Source organism: Solanum pennellii, chromosome 1, assembly GCF_001406875.1.
Source record: "Solanum pennellii chromosome 1, SPENNV200".
Lineage (NCBI taxonomy): Eukaryota > Viridiplantae > Streptophyta > Magnoliopsida > Solanales > Solanaceae > Solanum > Solanum pennellii.
In genome coordinates, this window is record NC_028637.1 from 103,541,423 (window position 1) to 103,558,990 (window position 17,568).

At 35.2% G+C, this 17,568-nt stretch overlaps 3 protein-coding genes across 3 annotated transcripts; 2 read left to right on the forward strand and 1 right to left on the reverse strand.

Annotated features, from left to right (window-relative positions):
• Positions 1–911: 911 nt before the first annotated feature.
• LOC107009278 (partner of Y14 and mago) lies at positions 912–5,652 on the forward strand. The gene is made up of 4 exons (XM_015208592.2): positions 912–1,175; positions 1,269–1,388; positions 4,283–4,501; positions 5,180–5,652. Exons 1-4 carry the CDS (start codon positions 981–983, stop codon positions 5,321–5,323), a joined length of 678 nt encoding a protein of 225 aa, XP_015064078.1. The 5' UTR covers positions 912–980; the 3' UTR covers positions 5,324–5,652.
• A 391-nt stretch (positions 5,653–6,043) lies between these two features.
• Positions 6,044–8,952, reverse strand: LOC107008240 (mRNA turnover protein 4 homolog). Its single transcript, XM_015207183.2, has 8 exons — positions 8,804–8,952; positions 8,523–8,688; positions 7,941–8,031; positions 7,787–7,845; positions 7,358–7,418; positions 6,747–6,837; positions 6,548–6,624; positions 6,044–6,441 (listed from the first exon to the last, which is right to left on the reverse strand). The coding sequence occupies exons 1-8, from the start codon at positions 8,829–8,831 to the stop codon at positions 6,325–6,327; spliced, it is 690 nt and encodes a 229-aa protein (XP_015062669.1). The 5' UTR covers positions 8,832–8,952; the 3' UTR covers positions 6,044–6,324.
• A 127-nt stretch (positions 8,953–9,079) lies between these two features.
• LOC107008084 lies at positions 9,080–15,099 on the forward strand. The gene is made up of 5 exons (XM_015206992.2): positions 9,080–9,676; positions 9,770–10,500; positions 10,583–10,663; positions 13,858–14,496; positions 14,729–15,099. Exons 1-5 carry the CDS (start codon positions 9,583–9,585, stop codon positions 14,801–14,803), a joined length of 1,620 nt encoding a protein of 539 aa, XP_015062478.1. The 5' UTR covers positions 9,080–9,582; the 3' UTR covers positions 14,804–15,099.
• The last annotated feature ends 2,469 nt before the right edge of the window (positions 15,100–17,568 follow it).

Consider the following 17,568-nt stretch of genomic DNA (forward strand, 5'->3'; position numbering starts at 1 on the left):
AATTATATATATATATATATATATATAGTGGAGCAAGAAGAATTTAAAATGTTAAGTTTATAACATTTTAAAAGTGTGGTTAATTTTTAAATAAATATCAAGACTGGTTGTTATCCATCTTAGCAAACACAGGTTTGCACAAATAGCCAATTTGCGAATTATCGTTGAAATGTATAATTTTTTGTTAAGTTTAGCCTTTTCAAGATCGACACCACACTAATAAAAATAAAATTTAGAAGTAAGAAAATATTTGAAGTCAATCCTATTAATTGCGTGAACAATTTTTTAATTTTTGTCTCTAATAAAATTTAGAAGTAAGAAAATATTTGAAGTCAATCATATTAATTGCGTGAACAACTTTTTGATTCTTTTCTCTAAAATTTGATTCTATACTAAAAGACCTTATTCATATGCTCGACAAAAACATATCTAAATTTAAAATTCAAGTTTTATAATATTTGCTCTTATTACTATTGAAACATCTCTGAGTGTGATTTTTTATAAGTTTTGCTTTCAACATTTGTTGCTGTACACTTGAAACTAGAAAATAGAGAAACAAAAACCAGGCTTTGGCTGGAATTTTTATTAATATTGGCTATTAGTTAAATAGTGTTAAAATAAGGTCAAAATTGATTACAAGAGCAATTCTTGCTGCAAATATTATGGCCCAAAACACTAACAAATAGAAACCCGGCCCGTCGACTCTCACAAGCTTCAAGGGACTCAACTAATTAATTCTGACACTAAACATAGTAATTAGTTATGACAAAAAGTAATTCAACTCGAAGTATATTTAAGATTTGTGAAACTTTTTTTAACGTAAAGAAAAATTCTTTATTAGATATTCCTAGTCATATTTGTAAAAGAATTTCACATAATTAGACGTTGAATATAATAAAAATATGTTTACAACATGTATTAAAATATCAAAATATGATGATTCTGTAAAAACATCAGTATCAACGGAGAGAGAAACGGCAATGGCGAGCAGCACGACCAGAGGAGAGGACGAAGCGAAACAATTGGCAGCTGAGCTAGGCAAAACCCTAAAAGAAGGGGAAAGACTACTCGCACCAACAAGACGACCTGACGGAACACTCCGTAAACCTATTCGAATTAGGGCTGGTTATGTGCCTCAAGATGAAGTCGCCATTTACAAATCTAAAGGCGCTATTGTATGTAACATACTTGTTTTTTTTTTCCTCTTTTTTCAAAAATTATGTTCTGTGTTTTTGTTTTGATTGATTGGTGCCTGGGGGAGAGTGCAGTGGAAGAAGGAAATGGAGTCACTGCAGGATGTTCCGCCGGGTTATGATCCTGTGATGGATGAAAAGCCCAAGTCTAAAGCTGCCAAGCGGAATGAAAGGAAGAAGGAGAAGCGTCAACAGGTTAATACTTAGTTCCTGCTTCTCTTGTTTATTGTACTTATAGTAAGCACTGCCTAGATATTTTGTTCGGAAATACTTCTTGACCCGTGCATCCACTGTAGTTATGTTACCATTATGGATCTCGGCTTCACCCATTGAATAACAAATAGATTTAGAAACATATCCTGCTTTTACCTTGCCACAATCCACAGAGTGGGAAAAGATCATTAGGGTCCTTGATATGCAGTACCTTTTATATCGAGTACCTATTGAATGGAATGAGCCCATTTTCCTTAAATTATGTTGGGTTAGACAGCTTCATGTAGGCTATCCAACCAAAAGGGAAACTTTTAAGATGGGCTTGGCTTTGGAATAGCAATTTCCTTGCTAAGTGTCCTTGCAAGATTAAGCATATTGTAATAGCCATGTTTTATAGTGAATTTCCTTGTACTGTCACGTTTTGTAGATGATAAGTCAACCTATCTCTAATCCAATTCTTTCTTCAGTTTCTGATAGTAGCTTATGTTCCAACTACCATTTGCAATGCACTAAGCTATGTAAGTTGAGGACATAAGGTAAACTAAGTCGAGAAATCCTTTCCTCGAAGGAGTATGACCAAGCCCACGACCATGTCAGAATTTTATGTTCAATCATTCCCGCTGCAAAATAAATGTTGGTTTGAATTCCTCCCTGAAGTTTCTACTATATTCAATAACCCCGCTTCCTATGTTACAGTACGTGATTAAATATCCCTTTAGCTTCAAAGAGAACAAACAATTGACACAGATGCTGCTAGTCGTTGTATGGTGTATATATATGGTAAGCACTGTACAGCTTTATATTCAGACTAAAGGCCGTAAAAGGAAATGACATTTACTGGGGATCTAAAGTAGGACACAGCCCGACTCCTGATACAGTTTGTTTTCAGCATAGTACCCCTCAAGGGTTCTGATGTTTCTTTGTTTGTGGATGCACCAGAAAAAGCAAATAGGTATCAGTTTCCTTCCAAGTCAATCTTCCTCAAGCAAAGCCCAGATAAGCAGAAACCCTCTCCAAGCGTTGGCATAATCCAACTAAAACAGCAATAGCTATCTGTGAGGCGTAATTTCACGTCTCTTCAGAATTTTATAAAACGAACAACGAAGTCTACAAAAGGCAAGACAAATGATGTGAAATGGATTCCTACCAGTCCAACTGATGTATGTGGCTATTAGAAGTCGAGGTATTACCCGTTCAATCCAAAAGGGAACATATATCAGAACTCCCTTGTCTCGCAGGTAGAGATGATTAGGTTCCTCTATGTGACCACGTCACTTTCGCACATGAAGTGCACCTGTTGCACAAAGTCTACCCCTTTTCTTTGTCTCGCAGGTAGAGATGATTAGGTTCCTCTATGTGACCACGTCACTTTCGCACATGAAGTGCACCTGTTGCACAAAGTCTACCCCTTTTCTAAGTTATCTTGGGAGAAGTGTTGCCACATATAGTGCTTTTTAAACAAATTAAGAAATCAAGCTGCAATAATTTTATACAGTGAAATTCCCTTTACTAAAATCTTTCCACTTGATAGTCATTTCCTCTGTTTCCCCAAAAGATGTCAGTTGTCAGTTTCTCGGTTAACTGATTGTTTTTTTTTTTTAAATAGTAATTTATTATAAACATAGCTCTAAGAGATTGCAGTGAAATATGTAGAATGGGATGTCAAATGCAATTGACAGTTCCCCAAAAGTATCCTATCCTATTCCTGTAGGATATCTATGAGATCTAAAATTACCTTCTAAAACTGATATTCCTACATTGAGCTATGGAAGTGAACAGTGTGCCACTGGCTCTCTGGATTTCTTGGTTATCAAAAGAGAGATGTGACCAAACCAAGGATTCTATTAGAGCTTTTTCCAGTCCATTTGCAACGAATTCTTCCTTTTAAGTTTCTAATGTGTCTCCATGGCCACACTCAATATTGTTATAGCATATGCTTTGATATCTCTTATGCTTACAAATAAAATATATATTGTTTTTTAGGAAACAAATAATATGGATTCTTCACTCACTTGTTTGCTGTTTTCTAATTATCTTTTAAATTAAACTCAAAAGTACTTTATATTGCACTAATATGGTGTTTGAAGTAACTTCTATTTTCTTTATTATTTAATTTGTTGCTTCATGTTAGGAGGACACTGGTTCCCTATGATTAGGTACTTTTACCAACTCTATGAATAGAATTTCTTATTGTATTTGTCAAAAGCGGAAAAAGGGAAGGTAAAGTCTTTGTACTGAGCATTAATGTAAGACTTTAAACCATTATCCAAAAAAAAGGTGGAAAGAAGGAAGGTGGAATCTTACATGAGATCATTCAAAAAGTTCTTACAAGTTTGTGGAAGTCAATGGACAATTATATGTAACACAGGTGACTAAGAACTGAAAATGATAAACTGTGTAGGACTTTTCTATTCCATCCCATCTCACCTCTTGCTTTCAGCTAACCAGTATGCTTCTTGTCAAACTGCTATCATAAGTTGAAGAAAGCTGCTTCTTGACTGTTAGCCTTCTCTTGAGGCAAGAATTGACTTATTACATAAATTCTTGTTTAGGATGAAGATATTTTGGGCCTCTTGGTCATTTTACACATGTGAATATAATAATGCAACAATATGAGCTATTACATAGATGAACTAATAATGATTGGAGTCCCAAGTTTGAGGATATAACATAGGATAAAAAATAAAGGTCATTTGGGAGGTGGCGAGATTAGAATCTCTTTACTTTTTCGCCTATTTTTGTTATAAAGAGGACCAAGCCTGGAATGATCTCGTTGTAATTAAAACTGTATACAAACTGGCATGATCTCGTTGTAATATTGGTGAGGTTTAATCACACAAAAAATGTCTGAGGTTGATTAACACAATTTGTGGCAGGCTGCCCTTGAAAAGGGTAAGAATCCAGAGAACGATGAGGTCTCATCTGCTGAAAATTCAGTTGATGGTCCAGATCAGGTCCAGTCAGTTATGTCCCAGATAAACAGTCTTGCCATATCTGCAAATCCTGTTGTCCCTCCTTCAAATTCAACCGAGTCTTCTGGCATGGGAGATAGTCTGCAGGACATTGACAAAAAGATCCGAGCTCTGAAGAAAAAGGTATGTACTCTTGTGCTTCTAGTTCTCTGATGGTATGCCATCATTCAAGAGCTATCAAGTAAGTTTGATGCATCTTAAAGCATTTTAGAGATACTCAGATATTTCTACTTTGCGTTGTATGGTCAAAATAGACTCTCTGTTTCAGTTTTGATGTACTAAATGGATGATTCAAGTTAGTTTCAAGGTAATGATGGGTTTTGTGCATTCTTTTGTAAACCAAAAATCGTATGGTCCACTAAATGTGCTGGCTCAAATCCATGTCCTACTCCAGCTATTCATTTTATGTGATTCGTTGTATATCCACTTTTAAGTTGCATTTTTCAGTCCAAGGTGCTGCTCCCATTTCCACACTACTAGCAAATGTCAAATAATGGGAATCTCAGAGCACTATTAACTCTCCAACTATGATATGAGTATTTCATTTGATTTCTGCTGATAGTCCCATCTTTCTAAAACTGCAGATAAATTAAAATCTGGTCATTGGAAAATAATCTGTAGAATGATGTGGGTTTTTATGATCTGAGAAAAAATAAATAAAATCAATGTTGTAATCACTGGTGATTTATCTGTATTACAATTCTTCTGAACCTTCAAGTTCAAGATGCACTTACCCATCTCTGCTGGAGCTTTATTCTTTTGTTGAGCTCACTAAACTTAACCCTGTTTTATTTGGTGTAGATTCGGCTGACAGAAGCTCAACAGCAGAAGACTGATGAGAAGGACATGAAGCCAGAGCAGCTGGAGAAAATGGCCAAGCTGGAAAGCTGGAGAAAAGAGTTGAAACTCTTGGAAGATAAAAAGGCTGAATTGGAAGCATCTTGAATTTTAGGCTGAAGAAGCACTTAGTTTGAATCTACGGTAGCCTGGTGGCGTTTTATTGCTGCATCAATATATTCAACACACTCGGATTTGGTTGATGGAATTGTGTGTATTTTTGTACTTTCTGCAATAGCTAGGGCGAAGCAATGTAGGATCTAATTTATGGTATTTTTCAGATAGTACTCCAATTTTTGAGGACATAGCTGCTGCTTGATCTGATTTGTCCTTTATTTCTAGATACATTGAAACTAGCAGTTGAAATACCATTTATTTACACTAATTGGCTTGTGGCATGAATGCTTTATGAATGTTATTTGGACAGAAATTCTGAAGGTGGGTCCTAAAGAAATTCTCTGAAGCTGAAGTAGGGAGAGAAGTTGTGTTGTCTGGATAGTTGTACATAGAAAACACCTCAGTTTTTGAGATGAAGTTTAGTAACTTTTCCAGCTGAACCAGTTGGCAATTTCTTGAATTCATACCGTTAGTACATTACTATCTATAGATGTTTTTACTGCTTTTAAAAAAATTATTGCCTCAAATAGGCATTTTCTTTCTTAAACCAAGCAACTGAACTCACAAGTATATCTTTGACACAAGATAAGCCACAAAAGAATGTTGAGAACAAAATATGAAGTTGCAGCGATACACAAGGTAAGCCATAAAAGAATGTTGAGAACAAAATATAAAGTTGCCGCGATACACAAGGTAAGCCATAAAAGAATGTTGAGAACAAAATATGAAGTTGCCACGATATACTACCAATAAAAGATTTTACATAAAATTATGTTGCATCGAACAGTCAAATAATTCAAACACATTACACATACTGAGTTGAGGTCTGAATGCCAAATTTAACATTGCAAAACTGTGACCGGTCAACGTAATATTTCTGAGAACCAAGTAAAGAAGCACTCCATTTATAACTTCAGCTAGCAAGAGGTTATAGGAGTTCCTCCCGATACCAAAACTTTAACATCGTAAAACACGTGAGGCTTGAGAGCAGTCTATGAGGATTCAATATCTGATTCTTCCAATCCTTCTCTGTAGATTTCAAATTCATCAGGAGACCACCTGCATATTAAGTGGAGCCTGAAAGTAGCCATCTTCTTCCCAAGCAGACGCTGCAAGTGACCAGGTAATTGCTTTCATGGGTTTGCAATATGATGCAAGAAATATACAGAATGTTAACTATATTCAGAAATTTGATAGTTGTGAAAATCAACAAACCAGTATCCGAGCTGCCTCTGGTGACAATGGCCTCCCTTCTTCACATACAACAAAGTCAGACACGAGCTCCACAACACCTGCTCACCCCGCATGACAAAAGTCAACGAATCAGAGAGCATTAAAGATAACTATTGACATATCAACCACCAAAATCATGTTACAATCACAATCAGCAAAACAAAAGAGCAATGATAAATACCTCTGTTCAACCGCACTGGCATCCCTTGTTTCCGCAGGAATGGCTCCATCTCATGTGTGAACTGATCAAGAGGACCTTCTTGTAGCTCCACCTGATAGATTGAACCAAACATAAAAAGCCCAATATTGTACATGAGATATAAATTGGAGCAAGATAATATGTGACTATACCTCTGCTCAGGTCAACTTAGTTAAAAATATACCCAAACTATCTACTTGAACCACAGATCAATGCAATAATAATCGATGTGATTCAATTATTATAGAGCAAACAACACATGGGTACCCAAAGGCATCAAATTGGACTCGAGAAAACATCTTATGTAAGAACTCTCGAGCAAATAGCCCTTATTGTAGTTGTCAAGATGGCATTTAGCTTCTTCTATTTTGATAAAGCCGAAATGGCATTTAGCTTTACAGATCAAAAATTCACATATAACCACAAGAATGAGTTTCCCTACACCTTTGCTAGTGGGTGGTTCCTAGTAGTTTAGTCACAGGGTGCATGCAAGGTGGACACCATGATTTATATCTTATATTGTTGATTTATTTCTTGAAACATTTGAACCATAGTCATTAAAAAAACATGTACATAATAACCTTCTGGCATACCTTTTCAGTTGCTGTAGTGCCAGTCCTCGCGAAGTCATGTTCTTCATATTCATTAAACAACCTAACAAAGTTTAAAATGATGAGCAAAAAATTGTGAGAAACAAAAGGAGTATGAAGCAAACATCAGGCGGGTCACGGTCCACCAGAGAATTCTGACTTCCATGCAAGGAACAAAATTACAGTACAATGTGAAAAAAGAAGTGAAAGACTTGATTAAGGAACTGTTGGAAACAAGATATCATGCATGCACTACTAAATGTCAAGCTGTGAACACAATCAGCAACAATTTGGATATAGCACAACACAGTAGGCAGGGGTAATACTAATCCCATCCACCCAAAAAAAAAACTCCCTTCGACTTGATCAAGAAGCAGAGTTATAACATGTAGAGTTTGGTTTTTAAAATACATAATTGAATCTGGGTTTTACCTTTGGACCTCCTCCTTTGATAAGTTAGTAAAGCAAAGACCCGAATCGCCGCGAACAAGCTGTAAAGACAGGACATTTCAATCCAAACATGACTTACGAGTAGAAATGACATATCTAAAAAGAAATTTCATTCAAATGGATATATAGCAGATACCTTAGCAATCTTATGGAGGCCAGGACGAATCTCATCAGAGTCTGAACGACCTAGTGCTACCTGCATGACTTTGTTCGATCCCAGAAAAAATCTGAAATGGAAAGAAATAATGCTTAATATGCTACTGATAGTTAATTATGGAAGACCAAGAAAGTTCCCCATCGAGATATATGATTCCAAACTCAATACAAATTTCTATACGATAATCCTCTAGAAAATGTAATGGTTCAATGATAACATGATCATTGTATGCACAAAAATGTACTCCTGAAACAAGCACTGCCAGCCAAACAGGCCAATTCCAGGTTCAGTAAAAAAGACTTTCTAAGTTGTCCACTTGCAAAGAAGAACAGTTAAAAGTGTCAGGCTTTGAAAATTCATATGGGGTACTTAAGATTTGTATTTTTGAAAACAATGGAGATACATACAAAGCTATACTACATTATTAGTTGCAACAAAAGAGTTTCATTGACTTGGAAATGTGGTATTTACAATCTTTTAAACAACAAAGATCGCTCACTAAAACTAAAAACTAACAACTGCGTTGTCTCTCGATTCCCGAATTAAATAGCAAAAACTTGCCTGCTAGAAGACTTGAGCTGATCTCTGAACTCCTTGAACTTGAGATTTCTCATGTTTTCGAAACTAAATACGTACGCTGAACTATACTTCTCCGCGCACTCCCTTATTGAGTTAACAATGTTTTCTTTGTGCTCCTTACCCTTCTTCTTCGTCTTAGATAAGGTAACTGCAATCAAAATCCACAACACATCGACTTAATAACAACTAAGAAATCACTAAAAGTACTTAAACAACAATGAATTCATCAATCATATATGAAAACTTCAAAGATTTTACTCTACCGGCTCTGTTACGCTTCGACTTCGGCATTGCTTCTTGATTTCTTGTGAAAAGCTAAAACCCTACTTGTTGCTTAGCTTTCGAAAAAAAGAAGTATAACCTGGCCGCGCGTTTAGTTTTATGTCTGATTTAGGCCTGTAATGGGCCTAAAAGTTCACAGGCCCAGTTAACTGAAATTTTGGGCTCTGTAGTAGAATAACGCGTTATTTGGACCCTTGGGTCAATGGGATGTGAGCAAAATCATAATTTTCACAAACATATTTAACTAAATAAAAATAACACCCCCCACATATTTGAGACTAAATCTAGGGTTTCACTGTTGCCTTGTTATCTGTAGTGGGTCGGACTGATTTTTCACGGTAGAGTCATAGTTTTCTGGTTTCTTCATAGTTTTCTGGTTTCTTGGTTTATTCATTGGTTTTTACTGATTGAAATTTAGTTGAGGATGGAATAGGGTTCTTGTTGATGATATTTAGTTCACAGAATGAATAATCCATGGTGAATAGCATTGTGGGGTTGTCTCTTTTTGAATCATATAGGGTTCTGGACATTTTTAATCTAATTTTGTTTCTAAAGCATGAGAAATATGGTGAGTGCAGACGAGTAGTCGAATCGTATTAATCTCGGGCTTGATTGTCTCATCTAACTCACCCTTAACGAGGTTTGAGTGTTCCTCTTTAGGGTGATTGCTTATAGGATTATAATTTTGTGTCTTTTGGGGTTTAATTTTTGTAAGAGAGAAACTGGGTTGCTTGGATGCATAGAACTAAAATAGGTTGGGATGGAAACAAGTGAACCTACATTAGCCCCACAATGGTTAAGGAGCGGTAAACATGCGACAAGCTTCGTCTCCGCATCATCCCGGTTGCATCCAGGTTACTTTCATGCTCTAATTAGGTTTTTTTTATTTATGAAACATGCATTTTCATTTCACTTGAACTATTTGGTTCTTTCTGTTATCATTATAGATGATGCAGCCCCATCAAAACATGCATACAAGAGATCACTGTCAGTGAATACGGACAATAAAGAGTGGAGGTGTCCTGCTTCTTCATCTGATCGAGCCATCTCTTCACGGACTCGGTGGAGCTCCAACAGTAGTAACTCCCTTAACTTTCAATCTTATAATAATTTTAGAAATCATCACAGAGACATGGATAAAGACATTAGCAAGTACCGGGAGACATCAACTTTAAGAAATCATAGGTCTAGGGACTTTTCCGATAATTCCAGGAAACATCACTTGGAAATATTTGAGGAAGGGTTAAGACAGTCACCTTCAATGACTTCTGGTAGAATTAGTGAGAAATGGCCTAAGAATTTGAGCAATGCTGGTAAGATCAAACTAACCGACAACAATGGCGTGCTTGCGGATAAAGCAATTGAATGTGGCATCCGACCCTTACTAACTGAAAAACGACAAACATCACCTGGCCTTGGAAGTGTTGGATCTCCTGGTTTGGGTACTAGGACTCAGGGTATACCAACAAGTCCATCAGGCACTACTGGCAACAAGTTGGCATCTGCATTAGCAGTTACTACCGCAGTCGCCGGTAACGATAACTCTGGTCTATCTTCCATGATACGAGCTGCCTCTTCTGGACCTTCTTCTCCAATTTTTAGCAAGTCAAGTGGCAGATGTCTTAATATGGCTGAAACTGTCGCTAAGGGTCTTCCTTGTGCTCAGACTATTTCCCAGGTTTGTTTCCCTTTTTGTTTATATGGGTGTCGCTTACATGGGAAAGTTAGCATTCTCATACTCTTAATGTTTAACATAACAGGTGTCCCAAGCAAATCACCGACTTGAAGAGCTTGCTATGAAGCAATCTAGGCAATTGATACCACTGGTGGCTAAGGCCTCGGTAAGAGCTTTGCTTCCTATATATGTTTAATTATTATATACATTAACTTCATAAAAAATTTAAAAATTACTATATACATGAAAATTCCCAAATATTTACTATAAAGGTCAGTTATTTGACAGAATTGCTTGCCCTTATATGATCTAACACCTTTATCAGAAGGTTTAATTGGGTAGCCTTTGGGAATTCTTAAGTAATGCTTCAGAGACTCTGCTTATTTGATTTTCTCACCTTTTCCACCGGTGATGACTATGCGTTTGACACTCCAGTGTTTCCCGTCTCTTGCAGGATTAATTATCCAAATGCATTTATTAATCGGATGTTTCCCTTTCTCTTTCACAATTAATTATACAAATGCATTTATTACTCACGCATCGATTAATTATCTAAATACATAGCTAGATAACATGGTCTGTGTTTATCCTGACCAAGGACAATTTTCCGTCAGTTACCAGTAAGAATCACATAGGCAGTGTAACAATGATAATCCAAGAGAATTAATGGCATGATGTTCTGAGAAAAAGGATTTATTCTATTTTTTATCCTGCTTCTTTGTCCATTTAGGATACTTCGTGCTTGGTTTGAACTACATGAATATAGTTTCTAAAACTGGATTATGTGCTATTCAAAATCACACAATTCTGTTTAAATTAGGAAACCAGCTAATGAATCAGGAACTTAGTAAATTGTGCAAATTAATGGGTAAACTAATGCGAATGATTTCGCGCCTGCTTATAATCTGTCATTGCTCCCCTTCTATGTTTATTTTGGGATTGTTTGGAAATACATTCTGCAGTCACATAAGTAAGATTGTTCACTTCAAGACAGCTATTTCTCATATTGTGGATTTTGATTATTTGTTAAGCTTCTGTGCAAATAGTATATTCAACTGTGGCTTGTGGGTTTTGATCTCCATCTCCATGCTTTTGAGCTCAATTGTTATTAGTTATTTTAGGATTGTATTATTTTCCTTGGCTCTATATGTTTGGCAAATTATAGTTTATCTTATATCCTAGTTGATGAAATATGAGACAGATTTTGAGTTACTGTGAATTTTTTAAAAAATTGAGGTTTGACTTGTATTAAACACTGAAATTCACAACCATTCTTTATTTATTTTTTCTCTGTTGTCTATTCTCCTGACAACTGATGGGCGTGGTAAGTTGTGGGGATTTTTATATATACATCTAGCAACAGATCTGGTGCACATAAAAGTAAGTAGTCTTAACCCAAAGAGATGCAAAAAGAAGGTGCTTGTGTTTTAGAAAAATGTTTCTTTGGTTGTTACATTGAACTGCCTAATGAGCCCTTGACATACCCATATGCCGTTCCAACGGGTCAAAACCTCAGTCGCTCTTAATTTTATGATTTGGAATAATGAGGCAATTCAAAATATTGTTGTGCTCAAAAACTGTATACGAAGATCCAATCCGAAGTAGTTTGGGATTCATGAATAAATTTAAAAGGGTGGTGTGGGGTGTGGTGGAGAAGACAGAAAGTTGAGGGCATTATGATGAGTTTGACATTCTCGTGACAAAACATTCTTTTCTATGGATGATGATCATAACAGACTTGCCTACTATTATCCTGAGTCCTGACTGATCATCATGTATCACAAGGTATTATGGATGAGCTGTGTTCCGTGTTCATAAGGCTTGTTCATGTTTCGGTTAAACTTGTCACTTGGTTTGTGACATAGACATGGCCAATTCTCACTAACTAGGGGAAGACAGACCTTTTCTCCTATTAATATCGATCTTTTACGCTTTCCTTCAAATTTTAAGTCCTTGTTTTCTTGGTGGTGCTGGGCTGCCATTTCCCAAAAGCATATAAGTGATTCGCTGTCCAATTTTTATGGCCTCTAATTGAAATAACAAAAAATGGAAAGAGACTAACCAAAAAGGAACTGCTTACAAAGTCACAGAGACGGCTTGTTCCATTATCACTACTTTAAAGGCCTACCTATAATAAATACAAAAACTGTATGAGGGGAAATGACAGATGGGATGGTTGGATCCCTTCTCCATGTCAGCCTTTCCAGCAATTGGACGGAAGGAGGTTTTGTATCAATCTTATCTTCCTGTAAACTACTGGAAGTAACTATGCATGGTTTATCGAAGTGCACTTATTGTGCACAAATGTCTACTTACCTAGGTTACTAAGTACATTTTCCTCTTAAAGGTGGGACCAATTTTTGTCTCGTACATCCCTTGCTGGTGGTTTGTATATGATAGGGCCTCATGTAATATAATGTCAAACTGCCAAGTGTCATCAATTTTAAATTTGGAATCCTCCTCTTCTTAATGTTTCATGATATGCTTGCTCTTCCCTTTATGACATGTATTGTCGGTGATTCAGTGGAAAACAAATCTTATTTTCTTTGTTAATGACTTGAAGAATGCCTTTATGAGATTAGCGGCCGAGTCAGAAATTACTAAGCGTGTCCAAAAAATCTTAAATGCTGCAACAAGTGAGATTCGAACTCGCGACTGCCTTAAGCCTGAACTTCTCAGGCATGCCAAGACCACTAGGCTACAACACTTCATTGTTTCAAGAGTATCCAAATATGTTATTTAACCATTTTACATATCATTCTATTGTATATATAGTATAATTTTCCGACGTGAGTATAGTGTTGCTATGCCACTGTATGAGATCACACTTTTTTTTAATCTTCTAATCCACTATAAATCCTTTCATGTATCCGAAATTATGCATCATTTGTGAGTTTCCTGTTTGGGAAATCTATGTTGGTTGGCAATATTAAAATTTCCTTTCCTATTGGTGTTATTTAGAAATATGTCCATATTCTAATTGCGTGGAAACCATTTATGTATATTTTTTCTATACTTGAACAATCCACGTTCTACCCCATTACGGAAACATATGGCAATGCCTTCCTGAAGGCGTTTTAGGGAAAATTATGTGTGGTGACTAGGTTAACTATAGGAAGTTACGGAAAGAAGTAATCAGTGAAAGATGGGAGAAAGTCATAATGTGGTGGTACTGTGGTAGAATACTTTATCTGATACTGCAGTCCCTATTTTTGTATTCTGTAGCTTCATTAGTAATTCATTTAAGTACAATTTTGTTTACCACTTGTTTCCTTCCCCCCTCCCGTAGACCCTATTAATCATATGTTCGACATGAATTACTATCTTGATAAGATACAATTCTGCAATCTTTGAATTCAGGTGCCAAATCATTCTGATAAATCAAGAACCAAGGTTGAGTTGCGGCAACAAACTGTCTCATCGTCTCATCCCGTCGGTCAAAATCTCTCAAGCGTCTGCATCTCAAGCAGGATTCACGTCTCTAAGCCAACAAGTGACAGGAATGGTGTTTCTTCTGTTGTTAACAGTAGCCTGAGCCCAAATATACACAGCAGAGGTCCAAATGCGCATTTGGCCGTTCCTGTGTCTGCTTCTACACACAGTCCCGCAAATATTGCAGCTCCCTCTACCTTTGAACCCAAGCCTGTTGGGACAATGGTGCAAAAGAAACTATCATCCCAAGCTCAGAGTCGGAATGATTTCTTTGAACGTATGAGAAAGAAATCTAATGCACATAGTATCCCTCAGGATCAAGATGCTTCACTATCTGATGAGACCCCAAGGGTGGAGCAATCAACTGAGGTCTTGGGTGAAAATACATGCAACAGTGACTCTTTCGACGGAAAGAATACTGACAAGAGCTTTTCAACTTGTGATGCAATGTTGTGTTCAGACGAGGAAGAGGCTGCACTTTTGCGTTCTATGGGCTGGGAGGAAAATGCTGATGAGGGTGGCCTTACAGAGGAGGAGATCAGTGCCTTCTACAAAGATGTTGCAAAGGTACTTGTTCTTTCTAGTTGACGAAATCATGTCTCTAATACATGGTGCAGTTGAAATTTTATCTGAACATGCTGTGATAGTCAATTATGGACCTCGTATTTATTGAATTACTAACATTTCTTCTCAGAATAGGTGCAGGGCATCAATTTGAAGCTGTTGTTAAGAAGTACAAAGCTCCACTTTATTGACTGAAAAGATTTCCTGGCACTAAACAATCCCCTTTTTTGTGCAGTGCATCAATTCGAAGCTGGCATTAAAGATAATGCATGGGATCCAAATGAAGTTTATGTTGCCTCTCCACTCTTGAATTTGAGATGTTTGCGCCATTTCTTCTTGATACAGCTTAACCCAAATGCTATACGAAAATGGTTCATGGTTTTTGTCTGTACTTGATTCAGAAACTTTTCTGATAACTTTTATTGTTCGATAGATTTTGTGGGAAGCAATGAGAGAATAGAGAGGGTTATAGTTTATGTGCTTTCCCGGTCCTGTGGATGAATCTTGATTGGTTTTGGCACCTTTTAACTTCGTAGATTCTGGTAATATATAGATTGTGCCTTTGTTTTGGAGGGTTGGAAAATAACTTTTTAAGAATAACCCTAATAATTAGAGTTTAAAACTTTACTTGCCTCAACTTTACAAAAGAAAATTGTTTCTAGAAATCATATCTGCTTTGAAAGTAATCATAATAATTTGCTTGCAGCATGTTGAATTAGTATTTGGTATTGTAGGTTCTTATTATGCTTCTTTAGAGTTGAGGTTGGTAACCATATGCTTATTTGATGCTTATATTGTTTGTTACCTAGGTAAATAATTATTTGCTACGATTTGGCTAGTGTTTGGCCAATAGATTTTCATCATGTGTTTGGTATGTATTTAAAAAACATATTTCACTTTTTTAAGAAATATATGTTATACCCATAAGTTTTAAAAACTATTAAAACTGACCATATGTGTGTATTTTATAGCAAGATAGAAACATCAGGATTCATAACTTCCTTAATAAGTCGATTGGATCTTATTAATAGCAAATAACAAGTAGGGTTTATGACACTGAAGCATTGTGATAATGTGGTGACTGGCAATAAACTATTATTCATGAGTTGATTGTTCGTCATTTTCTATAATGTCATATCATCACTTTTCATATTTTTTAAATATGTTATCACTGTTTAGATGTTCACGTAAAAAATTATGTAATACAGTGTTAACAACTACTATAAAGGGTGCTTTTGTAAAAGATAAAAGTTTAGTGTAAAATTTTAATGTTTAAAAGTTTCCAAACAATGAGATTTGACCCAAATATTAGTTTTCTCTAATATTTGAAATTTGAATTATTTACTAATACTAATCTAATATCATATTGTGTTGGTATCATCAAGATTAATAATTTTGCTTAGTTGATACTAAATTTTATATATATATATATATATATGTATGTATAAACCAAAAAAATCTTAATAATATTACAACAATATAAGCATATGAGTAATTTCTGAACAAAAAGTCTTAATGATATCACTATGATACATATAAAATGGGGGTATGGGTTGTAAATATTTTTTGGGAGAATGTGTATTTCTTAATTACTTCAAACTAATATGAACATGTAATTATTTTTAGTTTTATGATCCATTTATGTAGTTTTTTCTTGATTGTCTTACCTGAACTATCACTATTTATGTATCAAAATATACGTCAAATATCAATTGTTTCATTTTTCTATCTAAACTCTATCATAAAATAAAATAATTGATCGTTGAGATGTGTTTAAATACATGAATTGTGAAAGTTCATGTAAAAAAAATTACAAAAATAGTTGAAATGTAAAACTTAGTAAAAAGATAAATACTTATGTATTTGACCATTATTTTAAAAATTTTATATAACAATTCCTGTCAAGATTTATAGATGACTTCGTGCTATACTATTTGATATGTCAAAACATATGCTGGAGACATTATGAGACATTATACTTTTGATTTGGAGTGTTGGTGAATGAAGATATATAAGAGATTTTTAAATTATATTTGAATTTTATATCTTGATTTTCACTTATTCTTACTTAAAATACAATATCATGTTTAATTTATTGACATTAGCCTTCAAACTTTTTTTTCTCAATCCAAGTTTATAGCTGCTCTTTCCATTACATTATATGATGTTTTGTTGTTTGTGAAATGACGATTGCGTGTCTTGCATTTGGTCGAACATCAAAAATAAAATTTAAAATATATATATATATATATATATATATAGTAACACAACTTGAAAGTTGAGTCTGTTTATAAAGTCACCATTAAAGCACTTAACAACAATTTGATTGAAACATCATAAGTAAAGATACATAAGTAAGCTGTATGGCAGTTATTTTTTACCAGTGATTTGTTAGCATTGCAGTCAACGATCTTTAATGGTGGTTTATTTCATTTTGTGATATTATTTTATATTTTTGCACTGAATTGTAAACTCAGCTTATATACATAAAAGAGTTTGAATTTATGTTAAAAAATGACAAAAGTTCCACATCGGTGGTTAATGAGATGGTGGACTCCTTCATAAGACTTAGACAATCCTCCTTCCTTTGAGCTAACTCTTGGGGTGTGAGTTTGGCCTAAGACCTAATTTCACATGGTATCAGAGCTGGGACCCCCAAAATCAAATGAGTGTTAAAGAATGACAAAAATCAAAGGGGTGTTAAAGAATCACAAAAGTCCACATCGATGGTTAATGAGATGGGTGAACTTCTTAATAAGGCTTAGGCAATCCTCCTCCATTTGAGCTAGCTTTTTGGTGTGAGTTAGGCCTAAGACCTAATTTCACATTTTTCTTATCCTAAAAAATTACATTTATTTTTTATTATATTCTTTTCAACATATTTATCATTAGCATTTCATTTTATGACTACGTTTTTTACTGACACGTTAAATCTCACATCTTAGTTAAATTAATCTTTTCCAGATCAGGTAAAACTTGTACGTTTGATGATTGTGAATAGCAATAATGATGGTAATGTCAAAAAATATTGACAACGATAGAAAGATAAATATAATTTTTCAAGAAATTAGCTCG

What these genes read in the sequence shown, in the direction of transcription:
- LOC107009278 (XM_015208592.2), top strand. Translation starts at nt 981, where the DNA reads ATGGCGAGCAGCACGACCAGAGGAGAGGACGAAGCGAAACAATTGGCA. An exon ending in AGAAGGAGAAGCGTCAACAG is followed by an intron (nt 1,389 to 4,282) that starts GTTAATACTTAG and finishes AATTTGTGGCAG; the next exon opens with GCTGCCCTTGAAAAGGGTAA. An exon ending in TCCGAGCTCTGAAGAAAAAG is followed by an intron (nt 4,502 to 5,179) that starts GTATGTACTCTT and finishes TATTTGGTGTAG; the next exon opens with ATTCGGCTGACAGAAGCTCA.
- LOC107008084 (XM_015206992.2), top strand. Translation starts at nt 9,583, where the DNA reads ATGGAAACAAGTGAACCTACATTAGCCCCACAATGGTTAAGGAGCGGT. An exon ending in GTGCTCAGACTATTTCCCAG is followed by an intron (nt 10,501 to 10,582) that starts GTTTGTTTCCCT and finishes TTAACATAACAG; the next exon opens with GTGTCCCAAGCAAATCACCG. An exon ending in CACTGGTGGCTAAGGCCTCG is followed by an intron (nt 10,664 to 13,857) that starts GTAAGAGCTTTG and finishes CTTTGAATTCAG; the next exon opens with GTGCCAAATCATTCTGATAA.
- LOC107008240 (XM_015207183.2), bottom strand. Translation starts at nt 8,831, where the DNA reads ATGCCGAAGTCGAAGCGTAACAGAGCCG. An exon ending in GCCTCCATAAGATTGCTAAG is followed by an intron (nt 7,846 to 7,940) that starts GTATCTGCTATA and finishes CTGTCTTTACAG; the next exon opens with CTTGTTCGCGGCGATTCGGG. An exon ending in GCCAGTGCGGTTGAACAGAG is followed by an intron (nt 6,625 to 6,746) that starts GTATTTATCATT and finishes CGGGGTGAGCAG; the next exon opens with GTGTTGTGGAGCTCGTGTCT.